The 23392-nt window shown below is 41.5% G+C and overlaps 3 protein-coding genes across 3 annotated transcripts in view; 2 read left to right on the forward strand and 1 right to left on the reverse strand.

The window, feature by feature from the left end:
• The window catches only part of LOC127602290 (uncharacterized), a 180000-nt gene that overhangs the window by 16697 nt on the left and 139911 nt on the right, over window positions 1-23392 (reverse strand). The gene's annotated exons all lie outside the window — the stretch shown is intronic.
• zgc:110329 (uncharacterized protein LOC550500 homolog) lies at window positions 1800-16051 on the forward strand. The gene is made up of 8 exons (XM_052068313.1): window positions 1800-2109; window positions 5545-5730; window positions 6227-6301; window positions 6417-6512; window positions 9786-9902; window positions 11288-11338; window positions 11870-11986; window positions 14828-16051. Exons 1-8 carry the CDS (start codon window positions 2023-2025, stop codon window positions 15161-15163), a joined length of 1065 nt encoding a protein of 354 aa, XP_051924273.1. The 5' UTR covers window positions 1800-2022; the 3' UTR covers window positions 15164-16051.
• Window positions 22853-23392, forward strand: part of slc4a5a (solute carrier family 4 member 5a) — a 53999-nt gene continuing 53459 nt past the window's right edge. The window contains exon 1 of the mRNA XM_052068201.1: window positions 22853-23011. The gene's annotated coding sequence lies outside the window, so the exon portion shown is untranslated. The remainder of the gene's footprint in view (window positions 23012-23392) is intronic.

Consider the following 23392-nt stretch of genomic DNA (forward strand, 5'->3'; position numbering starts at 1 on the left):
GAAGACGCAGTCAACATAGGTCTCCACTACATCCTCAAGCACCTCGACAGCACAGGGACCTACGCAAGGATTCTGTTTGTGGATTTCAGCTCTGCGTTCAACACCATCATCCCGGAACTCCTCACCCCCAAACTACTCCACCTCGGTGTGTCCCCTACGATCTGCCAGTGGATCCTCAGCTTCCTGACGGGACGGACACAACAGGTGAGACTGGGAGCAACAACATCATCAATACGCACCACCAGCACTGGAGCCCCAAAGGGATGTGTCCTCTCGCCACTGCTCTTCTCTCTCTACACAAACGATTGCACCTCAACAGATCCAGCTGTCAAAATCATAAAGTTTGCAGACGACACCACGGTCATCGGTCTCATCAAAGACGGCGACGAGTCTGCGTACCGCCAACAAGTGGAGCAGCTGGAGCTCTGGTGCGGCCGACACAACCTCGGGCTGAACACGCTCAAGACTGTAGAGATGATCGTGGACTTCAGGAAACATTCTTCTCCTCAGTTGCCCCTCACACTATCCAACTGCCCTGTGTCAACCGTCGAGACCTTCAAGTTCCTGGGAATCACAGTCATGAAGTGGGAAGTCAACACCATCTCCATCCTGAAAAGGGCCCGGCAGCGGATGTACTTCCTGAGGCTGCTGAGGAAGCATGGCCTGCCACAGGAGGTGCTACGACAGTTCTACACGGCAGTCATCGAATCAATCCTGTGTTCTTCCATCACGGTTTGGTTTGGGGCCGCCACAAAAAAGGACAAAATCCGACTTCAACGGACAGTTAGGACGGCAGAAAAAATCGTTGGCACCGCCCTACCCACTCTTGAGGACTTGCACACTGCAAGAATCAAGACAAGGGCACGGAAAATCCTCCTGGATCCCCCGCACCCTGCCCACCACCTTTTTCAGCCACTCCCCTCAGGCAGACGCTACAGATCCATGCGCACCAAATCCAGCAGACACTTAGCTTCTTCCCTCTAGCCATTAACTCCTTAAACAGTCACTGACATAGTCACTCTTCTTGCACCACAAAATGGTACTACAAAACTACTGGTTACTCTAAAATGGTTCATTTAAGGTTCAATGATTTTGTTGTTTACGATGATACTAGTGCAGCGTGTTATACCGGAGACAAATTCCTTGTGTGTTCTACATACTTGGCCAATAAAGATGATTCTGATTCTGATTCTGATATTTTGGTTGCACCAAAATAGCATTGTTTTTAACGCATATACTGACATTTTCATTTCCATTTTTTTCCCCCGGAACATCGTTTATTTACCAAAACTAGCTTCTAAGCAGAGTGAGCTATGATATGTAATTTTAATTATGTCAATGGACTGCTCATAAATTTAAGATAAGATAAGATATCCTTTATTCGTCCCACACTGGGGAAATTTACAGCCTCCAGCAGCAAGAATGTATGTAGAAAGAAGAAAGGAGAAAGAGAAAAAAAAAATATTGACTCAGACTTTAAAATTACAGGCCGATGAGTCTGGGGAAACAGTTACAGTATTAGACCATATGTTTTCTTTTGACATGATAAAAATTTGGTGCCGAGAAGAAAAAACTGTTTGAGACCATTAAAACAGTTTGGACAAATCTGGGGAATGCCTTTGCAACTTTGAACGAACCTGACAAAAATAAATGAAAATCGCTGCGTGCTCACACACTTGCAAAACTTTCATTGAGATACGGGTTTAATCGCGATAAAATTACCACGATCATATGTAATTTAATTCCCCCGACCCTACTTGCTGAGCTCATCGGGAGTGGAGATTTCATGCACTGGCCCTTTAAGTATGTAGTCAAAACAAAGCGTATAGGAGCCGGTCGCACGGAAGTGTTTTGTTCCAACCTTGTGCGAAATGAGACCTGAGACATTTTGAACAAAAAACTTCAACATGTTATTAACGGTGTAGTTTGTACTTCTTTTTTATACCAGTATTTTAACATTAAGGAAACTAAACGGAGTGTAGTTTGCGAGCTGCCTAGCTTGCTTCAACGACACAAGCGGCCATGCCTCCCTATTCTGAATTGAGGAAAAGCAACCACTTCTATTACTTCATCAAATTCACCCTCAATGTCTATTCGATGCTGTTTTCGGTAAGTTTTATTTACTTTTACTTAATGTACATGTAATTGTTAAAATAATGACGATGAAGTGGGTCTTGTATTGTATACGCGTGCCACCCCCAAGGCACACCCAGGCATCGATATAAGAATACTTGATTGTAAACTCCAGTCTTTCCACTAATAATTACGCTAACGAATCACACAGTTGGGAATAGTAAAAATCAGGATGGGTCATCATATTATTCGGCGTACTCCAATAAGTATAACTGCCCCTCGTTTGATCACACTTCTAAATTGTATGCCTGGTTGCTATGAAATCTGAGACCTATGGATAAGATGGTTTACAGTGTGATATGACAGGTATACGATGCTATATTTGCAATTCAAGACTGCGACTTGAATCGCAAATATTATTATGTTTCTCGAATGTATTTAACGAATGAACATCAAGCATATTTACTTTTGGAGAATGTCAACTGAAGTTGCTACATTAGCTAACGGGATTTGGAATGTAGGGATACTAGCTAGCTGCTGTGAGCTTTCAAAAGCCACCTGCCTTTTGAAAGAAAGTGTAAATGTGTTTATTTGATGGGGAATGTACATTATTATGAACAACACACAAACTTGACGCTGACGGGATTTGTTATCGTAGCCTCACCGGCTAATGAACATTACGGCTGGTGCAGGGCGTTGCACTCCCCTTAAAGGCGCTAGCTATGTGTGTGTGTTTGATATATATATATATATATATATATATATATATATATATTAGTTTTGCCGATACAAAATGAGAGTGGCTCATGCATGTTTTTTCTTCCAGTTCTAACCATTTCATTTTAATAAACAGTAGTTACTCTGTAATAATGCATCAAGATGACATTTGCCTTATTGGTGTTATATTTTACTATTCTTGTGTCTCCAGTTCATAGGTGTCAAACTCAGGTCCTGTAGGGCCGCTGCCATGCATTTTCCAAGTCTCCCTGTTGCAACACATCTGATTCAAATGAACAGGTTCAATGTCAGGCTTCCGCAGAGCTTGTTGATGATCTGATCATTTGAATCAGGTGTGTTGCAACAGGGAGACTTGGAAAACATGCAGGACAGCGGCCCTCCAGGACCTGAGTTTGACACTTATGCTTACCAGTTCATTCAATTGAATCAGGCTTGCAGGCCACACCATCAGGGACATGACAACTTTAATCTGAGACCTAATATGAGAGCAATGAAAATTATGCCTGTTTGTATACTAATTAATAATTGTATAATAATGTTATTGTTTGGATTGACAATTGCGGGCGAAGTATCAATTCAACAATTTACTAATTATTGTGGTTGTTTGTAGTGGTACAAAACTGTGCTGCATTGTACTGAGCTCTTACTAAATGTTGTCCACCATTCACTTAACTCCAGAGATGACAACCTCATGATTGCCATCTTATTTCAGGCATTGTGACTGCTCTTTCAACAGATTCTATTCTTTTCCCAAAAACTTTCACTCTCTCATTACCTTTTTGTAGTTCATAGTAGACTATAAATTGATTTCACCAAAATCACCTGTTTTGGACCGAATATACAGAGAAAGTGAGGTTTTTGTTTAACTATATATTTTATGCACAACAGTGATTTTGACGCATTTTTTTGCTTTAGTGACACCTCAATGATCTGATCGGTCCTTTTGTTCTATAGAATACCACCTACATCAATGAGAATGTGCTTTTCGTTTTTATTTTTTCAAATGAAATAGTCAACGGTGGAGCATTTTTCCATCCATCCATCCCTCCGTTATCCACTGCTTATCCAGGGTCGGGTCGTGGATGCAGCAGCTTCAAAAGGCAAGCCCAGACTTCCCTCTCTCCAGCCACTGCTTTTTTCCCTCCCTCTGACGTGGAGACCAACATGTATTGAGTCATTCTCAGCTTTCATCACTTTAATAGTAAACTACTGTGTTCCACCCCTTCATTTGATCCTCTCTCCTACCCACTTGTCCCAACTTCTTCCTCATGTCAAGGTACATTGTCAGGTCTTGGATCAATTTTCATCATCAGCTCCTTTTAAAAAGCCGGTTCATGACAGGAGTATGGCCCCATTGTTACACGCTTCCATTTTGTTGAAACTTGTTAGACCTATACTAGTGTAAAATGGTATTGTCCTAAGAGGCCAACAATGTTGATAATAATTATGTGCGGTTGTGTGAAAGAATATTAAGAGGAGGAGGAGGAGGAGGAGCACAATGTCTGTCACATTTAAAGGGGACGTCAACCCCCAAATTTTCTTTCCAATATGTTGCAACCCCACTAATCTGAATACGGCATTTTTTATTAATATTACGTATGAGGAGGATGAATTAAGCAGTCAAATCAACCGTTTTTTTGGTCATCTCAGGGGGTGGCTATTTTGCCACTTGCTGTCGACTGAGAATGACATCACATTTGCTCAGACAGCCAGCCAGCCAGCCAGCCATTCAAATTTAAGATTCAGCTCACATGGCTATGCAGGTCCAGTTTAATGGATCTGCTAGGTCTGGATTCCCCTTAGCATTAAAGTTACTTTCCACAGTCATCCAATGATGAGCATTAGTTGTTTTTGACAGAAAAGAATGTTTTTTTTCCCATATCCATCCATCCATTTTTTTTAATCTGCTTATCCTCACGAGGTCGCGGGCTTGCTGTAGCCTATCCCAGCTGTCTTTGGGCAGTAGGTGGGGTACACCCTGAACTGGTTGCCAGCCAATCGCGGGGCAAATATAGATGAACAAGCATTTGTCCTCATAATCGTACCTATGGACAATTTAGAGCACGGGTGTCAAAGTCAAGGCTCTGGGGCCCAGATCCGGCCCGCCACGTCATTTTATGTGGGCCGTAAAAGCAAATGATATGTGTCAAGTTCCATGACCCTTGCTTAAATCTGTACCGACATCTCAAATTGTCATATGTAATAAATATGGGTGACATTTTGCAATAACTTTGTTATTGCAACTACACTCACTTGAACAATAATTGAACAAGTACTTGACTGATTTTAAAAACTAGTTAGCCATCATTTTTTTGTGTACAAGTAGTAATATGATGTGAAGATTAAACATTTATTCAGGTTCACTGTCATAACGGCCCTCCGAGGGAAGACATAACTCCAAAGTCGCCTGTGACAAAAATGAGTTGGACACCCCTGATTTAGTGTTCGATTAGCCTTTGCAATGTGGAAGAAAACCGAAGTCCCCTGAGAAAATGCACGAGGCTCACAGGAAGGCCGGGGTCTGCACTCTGCCCCACTGCACTGTGAGGCAAACGACGTCACTCGTCAACCACCATGCCGACATTCTTTCAAATAACACATTCTAAATACAACCTCCAATTCAGGACTATACAAAACAATAACGTTTTAAGCATCAAAGAAATTCTCCCCGCTACCCTAACAGCATATTAGGATTGATTGAAACTAAGAGAAAACTCTCTAATCTTTTTACAGCTGGTGGGTCTCTGTGTACTCTGCGTGGGGGTGTATGCTGAAGTGGAAAGGCAGAAAAATCGAACTCTGGAGGGTCTCTTCCTGGCTCCTGCAGTGGTGCTGATCCTGCTGGGTCTGGTAATGTTCACAGTCTCACTTGTGGGCATGGTTGGCTCCCTCAGAGACAATAAAACCCTGCTGCACATGGTAAGAATGTTAAAACAAAAGCATGGATGTCTTTTCTATTGTACAGTTTTAGTCAGAGGCTTCGAGCCACTCGACACAGGCAGGCACATCACTACATACCGCAAATAAAAAATAACAAATTCAGTTAATGTAGCATTTAAAGTACAATAACAACTGTTGATTTTAGCAAAAGTGAATGATCACTCATAAGTGATGCAAGAGCCACATCAAAAATTCTACAGTTCCGATTTGAAAGTTTTTCCGGGAGGCTCCGTATAATGCAAGGCAGTTCTACCCCACTGCAGACTACACTCACAATAAAGTGAACACAATATATATTCAATATCTCTGACAAGTCCAGTGAACATGATTACATTTATAAAGGCGGATTTTTTTTTTCCTGAAGCTCTTGTTGGATCTCACTACATAGCGCAGGTGTGCCTTGTGGCCAGTGTGTCGGATGAGCATATGCCAAGTGATGTTCAGTGTAACATTTGTTTATTATGTCCCTCCACAGTTCCTCTGCGTTCTCTGTGTGTTGCTGCTCCTCCAAGCTATCGGCCTCATTATAGCTCTCATCTTTGAGAAGAAGGTAAACTGGTGACAGGGTGCCTGAATATCACCTTTCATCAAAATGAGCACACAATGGCTTTGTTTACAAGTTTTGTAATTATTCACTGACCTTTTCACTGTGCCTCTCGCTCCAGACGTCTTCCTTGTTTCAAAGCAGCATACGAGAGGGAATCAAACACTACTACGATGACCTGGACTTTAAAAACATCTTGGACTACGTGCAAGAAAAGGTACCGTATTTGGTTAAAATGTGGATTCACGACATAAAAGATTAGAGATATATTTTAAATGATGAACATGGTTGGGCTGGACCATTATGGAAAAAAAATCATCACGATGATGAAAGCAATTATTCATCATCGCTTCATGCTGATTCATCCCTGCACGTGAAACAAGTACACACCCAAGTACAAAATGACCTCGTCAGTATCGCATGAAATTCAAGCCTCTTGTATTTTTCACTCTGATGCATTCCAGCTTGGCAAAGTAAATTTAGAATAAAATGTAATAGCAATTGAAATAACAAACACCCGCTGTTCCTGGGCATTTTGGCCTCTTATGGACAGTGTGATGCCCTGCGTGGATGGAGTAGACACGTAAAATGAGAACAGAAATAGGTTGCAATTGAGCTCCAATTAATAGAACTCCTTTATCACACATTGGGAAGAATTTCTGACTTCGAGTAGCATTATCTTACCTGTGTGTATGTTTCCACAGTGTTTGTTTGTCAATATTCGTTATTTGAAGTCGCATTTTTCGTTAGCATTTATATGGGATCCACCTTTGACTCAGCACTAGCGGTGATTTATAAATGAGGCTATGTTTGTTTTGTATTTAAATATAACAATGTGTGGAATTCAATTTGTATGTTTAGTTTTACGGGAAACTCCAACTGGGGTGTCATTATCCCATTTAATCCCACCGGTCACATTTGTGAAGGACAACAGTGATTTAATTTACTGGGCTCTAAAACGTTTTATGACTGATCACTTAAAAAAGCTACCAAAGACACCTGATTTTGACTTTTAAATGTCTGGGAAAAAAATTGGGATTAAATGGGTAAAAAATCTGAAAGCACACCCAAAAGCTCAAGGCCATCAGAATCACATATGCTCCATGCTTGCTACGCGAAGCAACATTGTTCGTTTGGCACAATTGGTCAAGCATACACTCTCAGTCATGTGTTCTCGGGTTCAAGCCCATGAATAATTTTGACAGTTTTAAACTCATACTTATTAAGGGTTACAGTAATCCCTCGTTTATCGTGGTTAATGCGGACCGAAACCAGCCGCGATAAATGAAAATCTGCGAAGTAGCAAACCCCCCGTCTAGGTATACTGTAGGTACATGTGTATGAGTATAAATACCATTTATAAGGCCAAATGTAATGGTATACATGCATGTTTGTCGTAATTAACATTACTTAATGCTATATACAGTCAAACCTCAGTTTTCGAACGTCTCTGTTTTTGACCAAATTGGTTTTCGACCAAAAATGTTGAGTTTTTTATGCCTCGGATGGCGACGGAATTTCGGTTCTCGAACAAACTGAGCGCACTTGAATGCGCCACTTGACTCCTCTCGCCTTCCTTATACGAGCTCGTTTAGCGTTCCATGGTGTATAGACGTTTTCAACAAAGATTTTTTTTTAAAGAGCCTGGTTTTGGTTTTCGAACAAATCGGTTTTCGAACAGCCTTCTGGAACGGTTACATTATGGTCGAAAACCGAGGTATGACTGTACTAATATATTTAAACATGTATAAGTTAGGTTAGGTTCGTGTATGAATCACAAAATACAGTAAACACATACATGTAGTACTGTATACGTTGCTCTGTGTGACTCGCTGTTGTTTTGCTGACTTTCACTGCCTCGCGGACCTTTTGCGGCATTTTCACTTAAAAATAAAAAATAAAATTTTATGAATCTGATGGCTGGGATAGGCTCCAGCACCCCCTGCGAACCTAGTGAGGATCAAGCGGTTCGGAAAATGGATGGATGGATGGATGTTTGAAAAAATCCACGATGCACAGAGGCCGCGATAAACGAACCGCGAAATAGCGAGGGATCACTGTATTCAGAAACATTGTTCCCACTGTTATTTTTTTAATTCCATTTTTGCACAACACATCTGCTAAAACTGCAATACTGCTAACAATGTTTATTTTGTCACTGTTTAACCTACCGTTTTATCTCATTCTATGTATACATAAAGCCTACTGCCTGAAAAACACTCAAACAGCTTCTTCCCTCTAGCCATTAAGTCCCTAAACAGTCACTGTAGTCACTCTTCTATACAGTGCACTCCGCTTAATAGAACACCATTGGGCCGAAGCGCTTCTATTCTACTAAGCGGGGTTTCTATTAACCGGAGACACTTTATTAGGTACACCTTCAGACACGTCGACGACCAAGTTATGCAAGATGATTCAGATTCTGATTCTGATGATGGCACGGGGCAAATGCAACGCCAAGAAGCTCTGAACCATGTGCAAACCAATAGGCAGGAAGGCCTCATTGATTTATAAAGCTTAATTTTGCCATCTTGGGACATTGCTTGAAATGAATTAAACGCATTTCACAATTTCATCTACAATACTTTCTACTACACAGCAGTTGTCACAATAGGGCAAATAAGAGTGAATGAAGCATAGTCACGGACCTTTTAGCTGAAGCAATACCCCAGTGATTCAGGCTTCTTCATTTTGCCCATTACTATTAAAGAGCAAACTCCGCAGTGTGTTTAGCGCACTAGTAGCCAGACAAAGCTTATTGCTAGCTAGCTGGTGTGGTGCAAGTAGCACCCACGCATAGATGTTGGGAAGCTCGTTGCAGCACGTTAACATGCGTATGTTCAGTCCAGCAAAGTTGTTTGGGACAGCCTCCACAGTTTACTTCTTGGAAAAAAAATATATATAGCTCTGTAATTCTCAGTTATTTTATTAAAAAACAAAATGGAATTTTGACTCACAAACTACAATGTAAAGCTTTTTTTTAGCCTTGTATACATTACTAAAATTCACATGAGAACGTATGCTACGGCATGTCATTTCTGCATTCTGCATTCGACTTCAGGACATGTTAAACATTTGTTGTGACATGCCAGCGCATGTGCCTGGCCTGCTTTACTAATGGTTAAATCAAACCTTAAATTAAAACATTTTTTTTCTATTTGTCTCCTGTCTAGCTACATTGCATTTTATATTGGAGCAATAAACATTGAAGTGGCATCGGTGCCACTTATTTGTATCAGTTACAGTTTCGCAGCCACCTCACAATGCGACACATAGAGCTACAGAAATTGAGTTATCCTCCAGTATTTGAGAGAGGTCTGACCCAAGTGATTTAATTGTCTGAGATTTTTCTTATGAATACAGAATTTGTCATAAAAGATCTGCTGCGTTCAAGTGAACACCTCTTTTCACTTGCAACATTTAGATATGATGAATCGGATGCACAGAAAGGTCAGTGACACTAAGTTGTTCTTTGTTCTCTTTGGTCCAGTTTTCATGTTGTGGAGGAGATGAATATAAGGACTGGGGAGTCAACCAATACCACTTCTGTAACGGGACTGGCCCACTAGCGTGTGGGGTTCCATATACCTGCTGTATCCGCCGTGAGGTGAGTGATCATATGGATGGATGGGTTCCATTTGAAACATTTGCCTTGTGCCAGAAGGAAAGTTTTTTTCTGATTGTTCCTGAGGGCAACACAGAAGAGATCAGACCGACAGACGCATACAGTACATAGATGGATGGCTGGATGAGTGGATGGATGGATGGATTGATAACCTGTTGGCTGATCTGCGGATAGGCAGTGTTTGCCTTTCAAACCAATCTTGGTCATGTGACATGCAGGGACATTTAAAGGGAACCTTTGCTAAGATGTACCATACCTTCCTTTTACCCATTAAGCGAAGTCTCTGAAAACACAACACCACCTACTTAAATTCCTGAGTTTAACATCCAGGGAACTTGCCATAATTACCCAGAATGTGACATCTCGGGTTCTCTACAAACATTTCAATATGTCCGCTGGCAATGTATTGTAGGAGATGTAGAAAAGGTTGAACCCAAACATTGAGCTCGACTTTAATTTAGGGGAATTGGCTAAGAGCCGGTGATCAAAGACCCTACTGCATCATCTTTCTTCCCGCATTAAAAATGTAATTTTTGTTACATAACTTTATGTAATGTTTTGTTTTTTTGGTAATGAAATACAGTTAACGTTTTTACATTATACATAAAGCCATTACATGTATTCCATTATTCTCCAAACCTGGTATTGTGTGTACTGTAATAATGAGTCTCCTAAAGTAAATAAATCTTCTATAATGTACTGCAGTCGTTTTCTACCATTGAATTGCAACGACTGGCCTATATACAGCCGGGGTTAAGGTACTGTTTGTCAAAATCCCCTTCCTCAATTGGCATGATTCACAACATGATTGGACCAAATTGGTTCGGATCACCCCCAGCCCCCACCCCCGGTTTTATTTCCCCATTGGTGAAGACGGTAACAAATGTGTTTTACATTATCACTACAAAAAGACACTTTCATTATTTCCAAGTCTATATCGTGCAGACAGACATCTTCTGGTTTATTGCCGTCATTTCACTCTCGAAATAAAATGGTAGTCCTAGGAGGCGGCAGCTCTGCCAATGTCTAGTGTCTTGTACCTCCCTTCTAAGCACTGATCTGGTTTCTGGAACCGGTGCAACTCTGCTGCAGTAATCAGGAAGTCAGTTGCCCTGTCTGACACTCAGAAGCACGCACACAGTGGGAGACGAGTTTATTAGAGAAGCAGAACACGGGCAAGATTGCCACCATTATCAATTCCCGGCTATCACGACAAGCGTTTTCTAGCACGCAAGTTCATGCTCTCGCAAGCGAGCGATGTGGGCAGCCCCCCCCCCAACCCCATGAGAGGAGCCTGCCACTGGTCGATTATGGCCCCACATTTTGTGTCTAGTTTCAGACTCGCTCATTGTGGGCTCTTTCCACAGGTAGGAGAGGTCATTAACACCCTGTGTGGTTCCAAGGCACTGGATAGACAGGTATGTGAAATTGTACTTATTTGTTTCTAGCGTGCACATATTCTGTTGCAGTTGTGTGATGCTCACATTCGGAAAGTTGGAGTGTATCAGATAATGAAGGACATTGACACAACAGTTTGGTGACGGGAACATATGTATGGAGGTGGAAAAGACAAGGAATGTTGATCAGAATACACCCATTTCCATTTAGGCACGAATGAAATGAATTCATGATGGTCATTGCTACCTTGTCGACCACTTTCTAAAATGATATTGTGAAATCTGACAAGTGGATCGAAGCGTAAACCTGTTAGAGGGAAAAAAAGAAAAGTTCTAGCGATTTGCATGGTGTGCTTTTTGGTTTTGAGATCAGACTCATCAATTAAAGGATGGTTCTCACCTTTTGTCCCATCAGTTCACATGACAATTTGGAACGCTGTGTGTGCGTGGAGATGCATGAAGGACCTTTTCCAAGAACATCTTGAGTTTTGCACTTCCGACTTAGAACTTAAAAGTGTACTCTTGTCGTCTTTTTTTTTCCTTGTGCATCAGCGTGAAAGCCTGCAAGAGGAGATCCACGTGCGAGGGTGCATTCACGCAGTCAACCTTTGGATGAGTGACAACATTGGAGTAACTGTTGGACTGTGCTGTGCCATTGGGCTGCCACAGGTAACTTCAAAGTCAAGGTGTCAACAGTATGAACAGTATGGTTGAGTTCCTAAATTATTGAAATTTTCTCTTTTGAAATGATGCCCCTTCATGGAAAATGGGATGTAGAATTATGCAGAATGACACAACAGTGCTATATACGTGAGATTTGCACCACTGATGACTCGCTGCATACACAGGTTTTTTTTTTTCTCCCTCTCCTCACAGTTGTAATTTGCGGGGTAATCCCATGCCACTGTGATAACAGCATATCAGAAGTTCATAAACTAAGATATGAGTGAAAACTGTTTGTGTTCAACAAGGCTCATTTAATGTCTCATTCAGTTTACGGAGCACTGCACACAACTGTAAACAGTCACAATAACACAATTTTGCAGCATGGGCAAATTATTTGTTCGTCGATTTTCATAGGACATCTTATACGGACATTTGTCGCTTTAAAACGTCTACACGTCCCTGTTCAAATGTCAGGTTATTGCGATTAAAAAAAAAAGAGAGAAATTTGAGAGCAAGGGAAAAGAAACGAACTAAAAAATTTTCCACCATTAATGTAATCTATAACCGCTTACTTAATAAAAATGAAATCTTTTAATGGGGCCATGGGAGGAAGAAAGAGAAGTAAAGCTCTTGCTCAAGTGTGCATACTTTTTTATCACTAGGTGTGTGGCTGTGCTCATAATTAACCAGTCACATTCAAATGAATCTTAAATGGGAGTAGGCACACAAATCTCCAATTAAATGTAAATCAAGTTCAACTGTTCTATTATGATTTTCCTGACATTTTTTTTCTTTCTCGTACAAGCCTGACAGTTTTTGCTGATGCCGACTGGGTTTTGAAACTTTACATATTTTAATTCCCCCCAACTTGACGAATTCTAGATTTTCATGCTGCCATCAACATGATTTACTGGAGGCATTTTGGTCTTTTGGTGATGTTATATTGTGTTTGCAGCAAACACACTTTTTGGAATGATGGCGAAAAAGTTCAACCTGAGTTTCGAGGTTCCATATTACAATTTCCCATATGCGTTTGGGCGATTTTAAGTGGTTTTTTTTCTTTGTAATGGCTACCGTCCTGCTATACCCTGTAGCCCAGACATATAGAATGACGACTCGAGATTGGTGTCAACTGTACCAAACATGTAATACTTCCTGTAGTATTCTGGTAAAGGGTAATCGGCCTTCACCTGTATGGTGCTTATATACCTTTGAGGTGCTCATAGTGCTTTGACAATGTCTCCTCATTTTACCTACCAATGACGCAGCATCAGAAGCAACTGGGGGTTCAGTATCTTGCTCAAGAACACTTTGACAAGGTCACAAGTGTTGAGGATCTTACTCATAACCTTCGGATTGAGACTTGCGAGACGACCACTCTACCACCTGAGTCAGTGCCACCACCTATGTTGGTTTCGGCCTCTTGACATGCTTCACGACCAGGTTTCTTCTCAGCTTTTGAGGAGCATTTAGTTCCTGTTACTGTCACCACTGCGCCACATCTACTTGGCCTCTTTGTGTTCTGTCGTGTATTTAATGCCTTGGAAATGGTTTTCCACCTTTCGGACTTGGACCACTGAGATCACTCATGCAGTGGAAGCCCTTTATGGACCATGGCTTATGTAACTACAAAACTGTCAGGAAAAGTCTACTACAGAACCTCAACTTTATTTTCAAATAATTGGAGCCACTTCCAATACCAGCGGATGTTTGCTGACTCCCGTTTAACATGTTTTTGAATGTAATTGGTCAATCCTGATCTCAGCCACATCCCCAATTATAATAGGGTGTGTACACATATGCAAGCACATTATCTCAGTTCATTTCCAAAGATTCTTTAATTGAGTTGTATGTGTTATCGGTCTCATTATTGTTGTCAAACGGCAAGTCTGACAGAAAAAAAGCAACCTTCATACGGCCTGAGGGCTCAGTGAAACTCTCCCATATGTTGTTGTGATTGAGCTGCATTTGCTTTTACAAAGTATCTATGTGCCGGTGTGATTTTTGGCACATGTTCTTAGTAACTCTATTATGGTGAGCTTTTTATCTGCTGTTGCACCACTCTCATTTAACACGGACAACAGATCCTCAACTAAATTATTACACAGCTGAGACTGCAGTTTATTCCACTTTTAATGTCCAGTTGGAGACACTCGGGGCCGCATTACATTGTTCATCTCTGAGCCTGTACCAGTGCCATTATATGTATAATCACTTGGTTTCCATCCATCACGCATGTAGAAATGATGCTCAAAGCCTAATTATTACCAAATAGGGCTTTCAAAATGACATAAACACATGCCAATTATATTGGAGGCTAGTTTACTTTGATGTAAATGAGAATTGGGCAATTATGGTCCCCGTAGATTGAATTGGTGTAGTGCAGAGGTGGGCAATTAATTTGCAAAGCGGCCATATGAGAAGTTGGAAGGCTTGCTGAGGACTAAACCAAAAAGCGAACCTGTATTTTATTTTATTTTATTTTTTTAAAGGTAGTTTAAAAAAAGCACACTGTCTTGTTTCAATAAATTGCTACGTGTGTGCTGTAGATATGGTGTGTGGTGTAATAATTAGGAAACACTGATTTTAAATAAAACTAAGCGACCATTCAAATGATCTTAACCAATTTTTACACTTTAAAAATTATAACTTTATTTTGTGCGCAAACCGCCAATGATTTGTAGAACTTCCGGGTACGCGACAGGCAAATTGTGACATTTTCCAAATAGATTTGTAAGGAATTCACATTCACGCGCTGACTTCCAACGCGTCGGACGTTCCATCGAATGGCATCCTACGTCATGCCTGTATTTGCTTGAACAAAGTGTGCATGTCTCCCTTCAGCTGCTCGGCATTGTCCTGAGCTGCGTCTTTTGGAACCTTCTGGTGGAAATGAGCGAATCTGTCGACATGGTGGACTTCAAGTTGAAGAAGCTGGAGTTCAAGTACAGCGAGCTGGACCTGGCCGGCGCCGGCTGGTGTATGTGCCTGCCGAGGGACGGCGGCTACTTGCCCGTTCCAGCTTCTGAGCCCGAACTGGACCCCATTGACATTCACCTGCAGAAGCTGAAGAAGCAGCCGCCTCGCACGCACGCTCAGCTCCGAGAACTCCAACAGTCCAGGTCGGCCAGCGGCCTGGACGAGGTAGATGTGGGCCGCAAGCTGAAAAGGGAACACTGAATGGTCTTGTCGCCCTTTCCTGCTTTCCCTGCGACATTGTGATCTTTTTAGTTGTTTGATTTGTGTTGCACTACTTAATGGTTGAACCTCTGCTGATGGATCGAGGGAATTTGGTCAGCCAAAGGGATCCAAAATACTTTGTCACTTTGAGTGTTCTGTTGACTAGAAATTCAGACAACAAACAACCTGCCGCATCAGCTTTTGTTTTTATTTTTCTCGTTTACAGTTTTGTAGTGTCTTGTTTCGAGTGTTAAGTATTGAAAGATATTTGGCATTATGTCACATTTGAATTTGTTTTGATCTTTGGATTTGAGCTACATCTCACGGGTTGGCGCTTACCTCAGGCTGTTTCAGACAGCCCAATAGCTAAGAGGATGAATCTTGTACCTTGTGTATAAAAACACAAACAAAATACAAATAATTGTAGAGTCATGGTTTTTCAGTGTCGACCAAATAGGACTAGCCTATATGTCATGCGCGTAACGTTTGTGACGGATGTGTACAGGTTGTGTAAAAAAAAAAAAAAGTGTTATGATCTCGGTTGGATTTGTGTCGTCAGTGTACACTGTAAAACTGATAGTCGTGGAATAATAATGGAATGCATGTTTTGTACTGTGTATGAATTAAATTATTCGTAAAACGATACTCGGTTTACATTTGAAGCTTTCAAATGGGAGGCTTCAGTTTTTCAATTTTTTAAAATAGTTTCTATTCTTTCCATCATTTAAGGGACGGCGAAAGGGAGAATACAAGCTACAACTCTGTTCAATAGCACCTGTTTGACAGTCGCGCCAATACAGTATCAGACCACTCTTCCGAGCTTCCCTGCAGCTCGTGCCTTGTACCAACACTACTGCTCTGGTCAATAAACTGGAATTTGTCTACTAATTTTGGTATATTTGCTTACTTTTTTCTGTTCGACACGAATTACAAGTGCACAATTACAACTTTATACAAATTCAGGAAACCGTATCAAGGAGGGCACAAAAACAAACACATTCGGTATTCATCGGCCAATTGGCTATGATGGGCAATATAATACAGGATTGCGGTGAATGTGGACTTCCCTGGTCGAGGTGTTGACCAAATGTGTTTATTTACTCCAGCAGAGAATGTCAGGTGCTTTTTTAAACGTTTTTTAAATGCGTGTGTAGAGTTGGATGGAGTCTTCATTATGGCACAATCATTAATGCAGTGCAGTGGGAGGCAAAACTGATGGAATCAGTGCTGACTAGTGCCCTGAAACACCAAAGAGAACAAATATGAATGCTTTGGGAAAGGTGCGAAAAGACAAGACAAGGTTTAGCAGAGTTCTTATCATCATCAGGACATGAGCTGCTGAATTCTGTCATAATTGTAAGATTGAAAGGCTTTTTTTGGGGGGAAGACCAGAAAGCCTAAGAATCAGAATCATCTTTATTGGCCAGGTATTTAGAACAAACAAGGAATTTGTCTCCGGTATTGGCTACACAAGAAAACCACTAACAAGCAACCACTATAAACAAAGAGATGACATGTAATTATCAAAATACTTTCCGAACTGTAAGGGTGTCATTGTGCAGTCGTACCACCTAATGACAGCTGTGTGACAATGTGCAGAGTCATCGAGCAGAGAGAAAGTGATCAGTGGTGCAATACAATGTGATGACGGTTGTGCGGTTAGTGCAGATAATCGTTGCACCATTTTTTAAGTGACCAGTAGAAGCAATTGTAAATTTTGGGGGTGCAATTATACAGAAAGTGTTTTAAAATGTCTGGTATGTCTGCAGTATTGATCAATGTACAGAGCTGCCTCAGGAAGTACATCTTCTGCTGGGCCTTTTTCAGGATGGAGTTCATTTTAGCCTCCCATTTCATGTCTTGAGAGACTGTGATTACCAGGAACTTTTAGGTCTCGATAGTTGACAAAGGGCAGTTTACAGAACATTTAAAATAATTACGTTCAGGAAATCAGAATAGTGATCCAATTAAAAGCCGCATCAGATTCTAAGGCACACTGTCAGCTTTTGAGAAAAGGTAATGCTTTTAGGTGTGCCTTATAGTGCTTGCGCACTATAATGATGATATGGTCACTAATATCAAAAAATCATCAACAGCAGCCTTTCTTCTGGTGTAGTTCCCAAACAGTTTAAACATGCTGTGGTCCAACCCTTGATCAAGAAACCTGGTCTTGATCCAGATGTTCTGTCAAGTTACAGGCCCATTTCAAAACTGCCTTTCATTTCCAAAATTCTGGAAAAAGTGGTGCACATGCAGTTGAAACTTTTCTTGGATGAACATAACATCTTGGAGGTCTTCCAGTCAGGTTTCAAGACGATGCATATCACGGAGTCAGCCCTGTTACGCGTTTCTAATGACATCCTCCTGGCAAATGACTCTGGAGACCACTTGTGTCTGGTCTTATTGGACTTAACTGCAGCATTTGATACAGTGGATCACTGTATTCTGCTGACTCGTTTGCAGCACTTGGTGGGCATTGGCGGCAGTGCTCTTGAGTGGTTTAGGTCCTATCTAGCTGACAGGACCTTTTGTGTCAGCCTTGGCTGCTCTGAGTCACGCACTGCTCCCCTGTCATGTGGTGTTCCACAGGGCTCAATTCTGGGGCCTCTGCTGTTCTCGCTGTATCTGCTCCCATTGGGTTCCATCTTAAGGAAACATGGTATTCCCTTCCACTGCTATGCAGATGACTGCCAGATCTATGTCCCACTGAGCAAGAAAGACGCCTTCTCATTAAGGCCACTCCTATCCTGTCTGGAAGAAATCAAAACCTGGATGGCACAAAATTTCTTGAAATTCAACGAAAAGAAGACAGAGAAGTACTCATCCTATTGTTTGGTCCCAGTGGCCCTTGTACATTCCATCCTGTAGACTTGGGCCCCCTGTCTCCTTATTTGAAATCAACGGTCTCAAACTTGGGCCTTACAGTGATTTCAAACTCGATCGGCAAATTGGTGCCGTTGTTAAATCCAGCTTCTTTCACCTTAGACAGCTGGCCAAAATAAAACCTTTCCTCTCACATGAACACTTTGAGACAGTAATCCATGCCTTTGTCACATCCCGACTCGATTACTGTAATGCCCTGTACTTTGGAGTCAGCCAGTCCTCCATTAAGCGCCTTCAGCTGGTCCAGAATGCCGCTGCTCGCCTCTTGACTGGTACTCGTAAGAGGGAGCATATAACTCCTACTCTGGCATCCCTTCATTGGCTCCCCGTTCATTTTAGAGTTATTTTCAAGATCCTCCTCTTTGTTTTCAAATCTCTAAATAATCTCGCGCCACCTTACCTCTCTGAGCTCATCCGCCCCTACACACCTGCCCGGCGCCTCAGGTCTGTGGACCAGTCTTTGTTAGAAGTACCAAGAACTAAACTGAGGCTCAGATGGGATCGAGCCTTTTCTGTTGCTGGTCCCTCTCTCTGGAAAGACCTCCCACTAAACATTCGGCAAGCCTCCTCGCTGCCCATCTTTAAAGCCCTCCTCAAAACTCACTTGTATTCTTTGGCGTTCGACTCAGCATGATTTTACTGCTTGGTGCTTTCTACCGCCTTTATTACCATTTCGTCTTACTGTTTATTGTGTATGTTAAATCGCTCCATGTACAGCACTTTGTATGCAGCGATGGCTGTTTGAAAGTGCTCTATAAATACTGTTGACTTGACTTGACTAGACTAATATGATGATAAGTTTCAGAATTTTCTTGCACTTTGGTTCAAGGTGTCTCTCCTTGGGCGTCAGGACCCATGACTAAAATTTCAGTTTTGCTTGTTTAAGCTGGAGAAGGTTCTCTGCAGGGCCCGGTAGTCCAGTGGTTAGCACGTCGGCTTCACAGTGCAGAGGTACCGGGTTCGATTCCAGCTCCGACCTCCCTGTGTGGAGTTTGCATGTTCTCCCCGGGCCTGCGTGGGTTTTCTCCGGGTGCTCCGGTTTCCTCCCACATTCCAAAAACATGCGTGGCAGGCTGATTGAACACTCTAAATTGTCCCTAGGTGTGAGTGTGAGCGTGGATGGTTGTTCGTCTCTGTGTGCCCTGTGATTGGCTGGCAACCGATTCAGGGTGTCCCCCGCCTACTGCCCGGAGACAGCTGGGATAGGCTCCAGCACCCCCTTCGACCCTAGTGAGGATCAGCGGTGCCATCAAGAATGTCTTGTCTAAAATGCAGTCAAAAAGAGCATGCAGTCAACTAGTGTCATCAGGAATAACAGAGCAGCTGCATATCATCATACATAAATCCACTCTGTGCCTCCTGACAACACTGCCAAGAGGGAGCATATGTAAACAATAAAAGGCAGAGAAATGAACCTTGAGGTACACCACATTACTTTGTAGACTTGTGAGAAAAGGGATTAAGGTTAGAACTTTGACTGGGCCCCTGCAGAAGGTGAGCCATAGTTGATTTTTTTTCAGAATGTTGAACTCCAAATTGATGTGGGGTATTTTTTCTTTTACTTTTTTAATTGGCCAGGACAGCTTTCATCGATCCCTCTAGCGTCACTGATTTGGCTCTTGGCCTCAGGGTTTGCATACTTTTATTAACATCATGTGTCCAATAAAAACATGAAAATATTGTATGTGCAGTATTAATTAAAGAATTTACTTAGGTTCTGACAGTGTGGGTTTAGTTCTACCCATTGACGGCGTGAATGTGAGGATGAGTGGTTGCCTATCTTCATTTGCATCCTGTGGTTGACTGACAACCTGTCTGTCTTTTGCCCAAGTCATCTGCGATATGTTGCAGCTCCCCACTACTTTAAGCAGAAATGTGTGCCGCTGGGATAGGTTGCAGCTTGCTCCCAAGCCTACTGAAATAAAAATATAAATCCAAAAGGAAATGGATGGATGAATGGATGTATTTGGATGTTTTTATTTTCATCTTGTAAAAAGCTAGTGGAATTTCCAGTTTTCTTAATAAGTGTACCGTTATTGGGGGCAAGGTCTTCATTTTGTTCAAGGCGACAGGGCACCCAGCAACAAATTTATGTGTACCGCTTATTGAAGTGTAGGCCCCGATTCTGATGCTGTGCAGTACTTTTTTTCTCTGTTTTTTTGTGGTTGTTGTTTATTTGTTTTTCACAAAAGGTGAGCAAAGTTGTTTTTGTCTTTTGTTCCTTTCTGTTTTGTACTAAGTGTCTAAGCAGCTCTGTCTCAGTGGCTACAATAGATCAGCCACATTAATTGAATTCCAGTCGTGCTTGGCTACAGACAGCTCCCTCTCCACCTGCAGGCCATCTATCCTCATTCGCTTCTCATCTCTCTAACTCCCTCCTGATGACAGTCCAGGAACAGCAGATTGAATAACTACAGCAAATAGATGATTTATACCACAGACAAACTGCAGTTTGGTTTTGTGTGGGTCCAAGCAAACTGATCCGGGCACGGTTTTTCTTTTTAGTCGTCAGTCTCAGGAGAAAACGCACACACAATGCCAGCCTAACCTGTGAAGACTAGAAGCAGTTGCTGTCAACAGCACATTTACTGAGCGAATACAATGACATGCAATTTCCTGGGTCTTTGGAAAATTGCTGGATGTATTTGAGCTGTCAGTGTTGACGCAAAATTTTTTTCACCAAACAATAGCCAACATGACATAACAGCAAAGGCTTTTTCATTTCATTTTATAGGATTACTTGGTCCTGAAATGAAAATAATACATTGGAGCGATTAGAGGAGAGGCTTCAACAATGTAATTGAATGGGACGCAGAAAGCAAAGTGCATATACTCTATTCTGAATTTCAAAGGTCAAAAATAACAAGAATACAGGAAATCGACAGAAGACAATATAAAGCCCACGAAGCACCATCCACAACAAAGATTGGATAGCATTCCCACAGGCACACACGCACGACCCCACAGGGTTTATATCCTCTTTCTCTCTCTCTGTCTCTCTATAGATAGATAGATAGATAGATAGATCGATCGAGGGCAGCCCGGTGGTCGACTGGTTAGCACGTCAGCCCCACGGTGCAGAGATACTGGGTTCAATTCCGGCTTCGGGCCTTCCTGTGTGGAGTTTGCATGTTCTCCCCCTGCCTGCGTGGGTTTTGTCTGGGTACTCCGGTTTCCTCTCACATTCCAATGGCAGGTTAATTGAACACTCTAAATTGTCCGGAGGTGTGAGTGTGAGCGCGGATGGTTGTACTTGATGCACCTCATTGACAGTGACTAAAGTGGGGTATCAAACTACAGAGGAGTCAATTAAAAAGAAACAAAAGAAAAATGTTAATCATCGAATTCAATCCAGACAAAATATTCTGTGGATGAACGAATTTTTTTCAGGCGGGGAAGTTGCACATATTTACAATAATTTGACAGGTAACACTGAACATGGCACAGTTAACGTTAATAAAAATGGAAAGCAATGCCCAGTTAGTATTACTACAAATGATAATTCCCTGTAAAAAGAGTCTGTTGAATTTCCAAAGTCTGGAGTGCCAAGTGTGGACATTGACGCACACCATAGAATTATTTGTCCAATAAAATAAGTCGCAAAAGCAAGTCCCTCGCATGATTTGTTTGACATTAAATGAAACAGTCATGAAATTTAGAAAATGCTCCATTTTATATTTTAAATTGTGTGATGTTATCTCACGAGTTAAAGGTGATGTTAAAAATGTGACTTATTTTGTAAGCGGATGTAAATCATTGCTCAATCGCGGCGGCGTATAAAATATTGCCGAGGGCACCACATTGGCTACGGCTGGCATTAATCGAACATTTCAAGGCTTCAAATCTTCAGCGGCATTTTGCTTATGATCAAGGATTTGCAAAAAACTAGAACTCTGGCTGTTGTTGATGAAAACATTTGATTCAAAATATTATATGTGTACATGTTCGAAAACATCCAAAATATGAGTGCATCAAAGTAATCCTCTGTAATGGTTTACAATCAACAATGCTGCCGATGTCATGTGCGGAGTGGCCGGGAACGCAACAGAACTAACTTAGCAATGACAACGGAGGACACCAACCCACTATGATGTGTGCTCTTAAGTATTTAATCCCATCATGTGCAATTTATATAGCACAGCATCAAATTGCAAACAATAACGCTTGGCTAATAATCGCAGACTCTATACAGGTAGCTGACCATTCTTCCAATCCCGATGGATGTCATCTCTACTCCATGTCCGGCCATTTGGTCACAACATTTTCCACATCCTGAGCATCTGGCACGTGCATGTTAGATCAAACATCCATCTTTCTCATAACCTCTTCCTCCAACTCTTCAAACACCCGCATCCCCTCAGATAAGTTTGAAACATCGATTTCTGACTGGTTTTGTACACTTTCCATAGTGAGCCCCGCTACTGTTATTCTTGAAGTGACGTCACACTTGTGGGCTTGACACTCGTCAGGATCTCACCAAACGATTCCTTTGTTGAATTTATGAAATAGAAAGGAATTTTTTTCATGCATTATATAATGTATTTTGTTCAATGACCTTACATGTGACATAAAATATTTCATTAGGGGTTACTTTACACTTGACCTTTAAGCCTCTCTCTTATGCATGTATATTGATCGACTGGTGCGAGAGATTTCCTATGACGGGCTGATGTCAAGTATATTTTGACATAACTTCCTGCCTGGAGGCCTTTGCCAGTCCTAGTTGAGCCATTATTGAATCAGTCATGAGACTGACAGAGAGCGAGAAAGAGAGACAGTTTGACAATCGGACAGACAGACAGATAGGATAGGATAGCAAACAGAATGGAGCACTTATCCCCTTTGCTTTCTTTATCTTATTCACAAGTTTCCTGATATTCCACTGGTGTGCTTTCACTGATGTGACCAAACAAGCTACAAGGACCATTTCTTCTTTTGCTTCATCTGTCTTGACAACTGACCCGGGTAGGACTTAGACGTTCTCATTATTTTATTCTTATGATAGAACTGGTGTGATAGTGTATTTATTTATTTATTTTTACACTGCACCGGTGATTTTATGTTCCATTGCGCCCCTTTTCGAACGGTATCTAGGCCATGCTTTTCTATGCTGTGCTGTTTGGTGGTGGAATTAGTAATAAAATAAGAATACAAATTATTTTAGTTATTAATCAATCTTTCAGTCAGTTTAATTGAACAAACATATGTTATAATATGTTTTAATATAGTAAGCCATGTTTTTCACCTGGTGTAGATTTTATCTTGTCCAAATACAGAATTATGTGGACAAAAATTACATAAAACAGTTTTCATATATTAGGCTATGACATTACTTAGTGCAGTTTT

Source organism: Hippocampus zosterae, chromosome 6, assembly GCF_025434085.1.
Source record: "Hippocampus zosterae strain Florida chromosome 6, ASM2543408v3, whole genome shotgun sequence".
In the NCBI taxonomy this organism is placed as follows: Eukaryota; Metazoa; Chordata; class Actinopteri; order Syngnathiformes; family Syngnathidae; genus Hippocampus; species Hippocampus zosterae.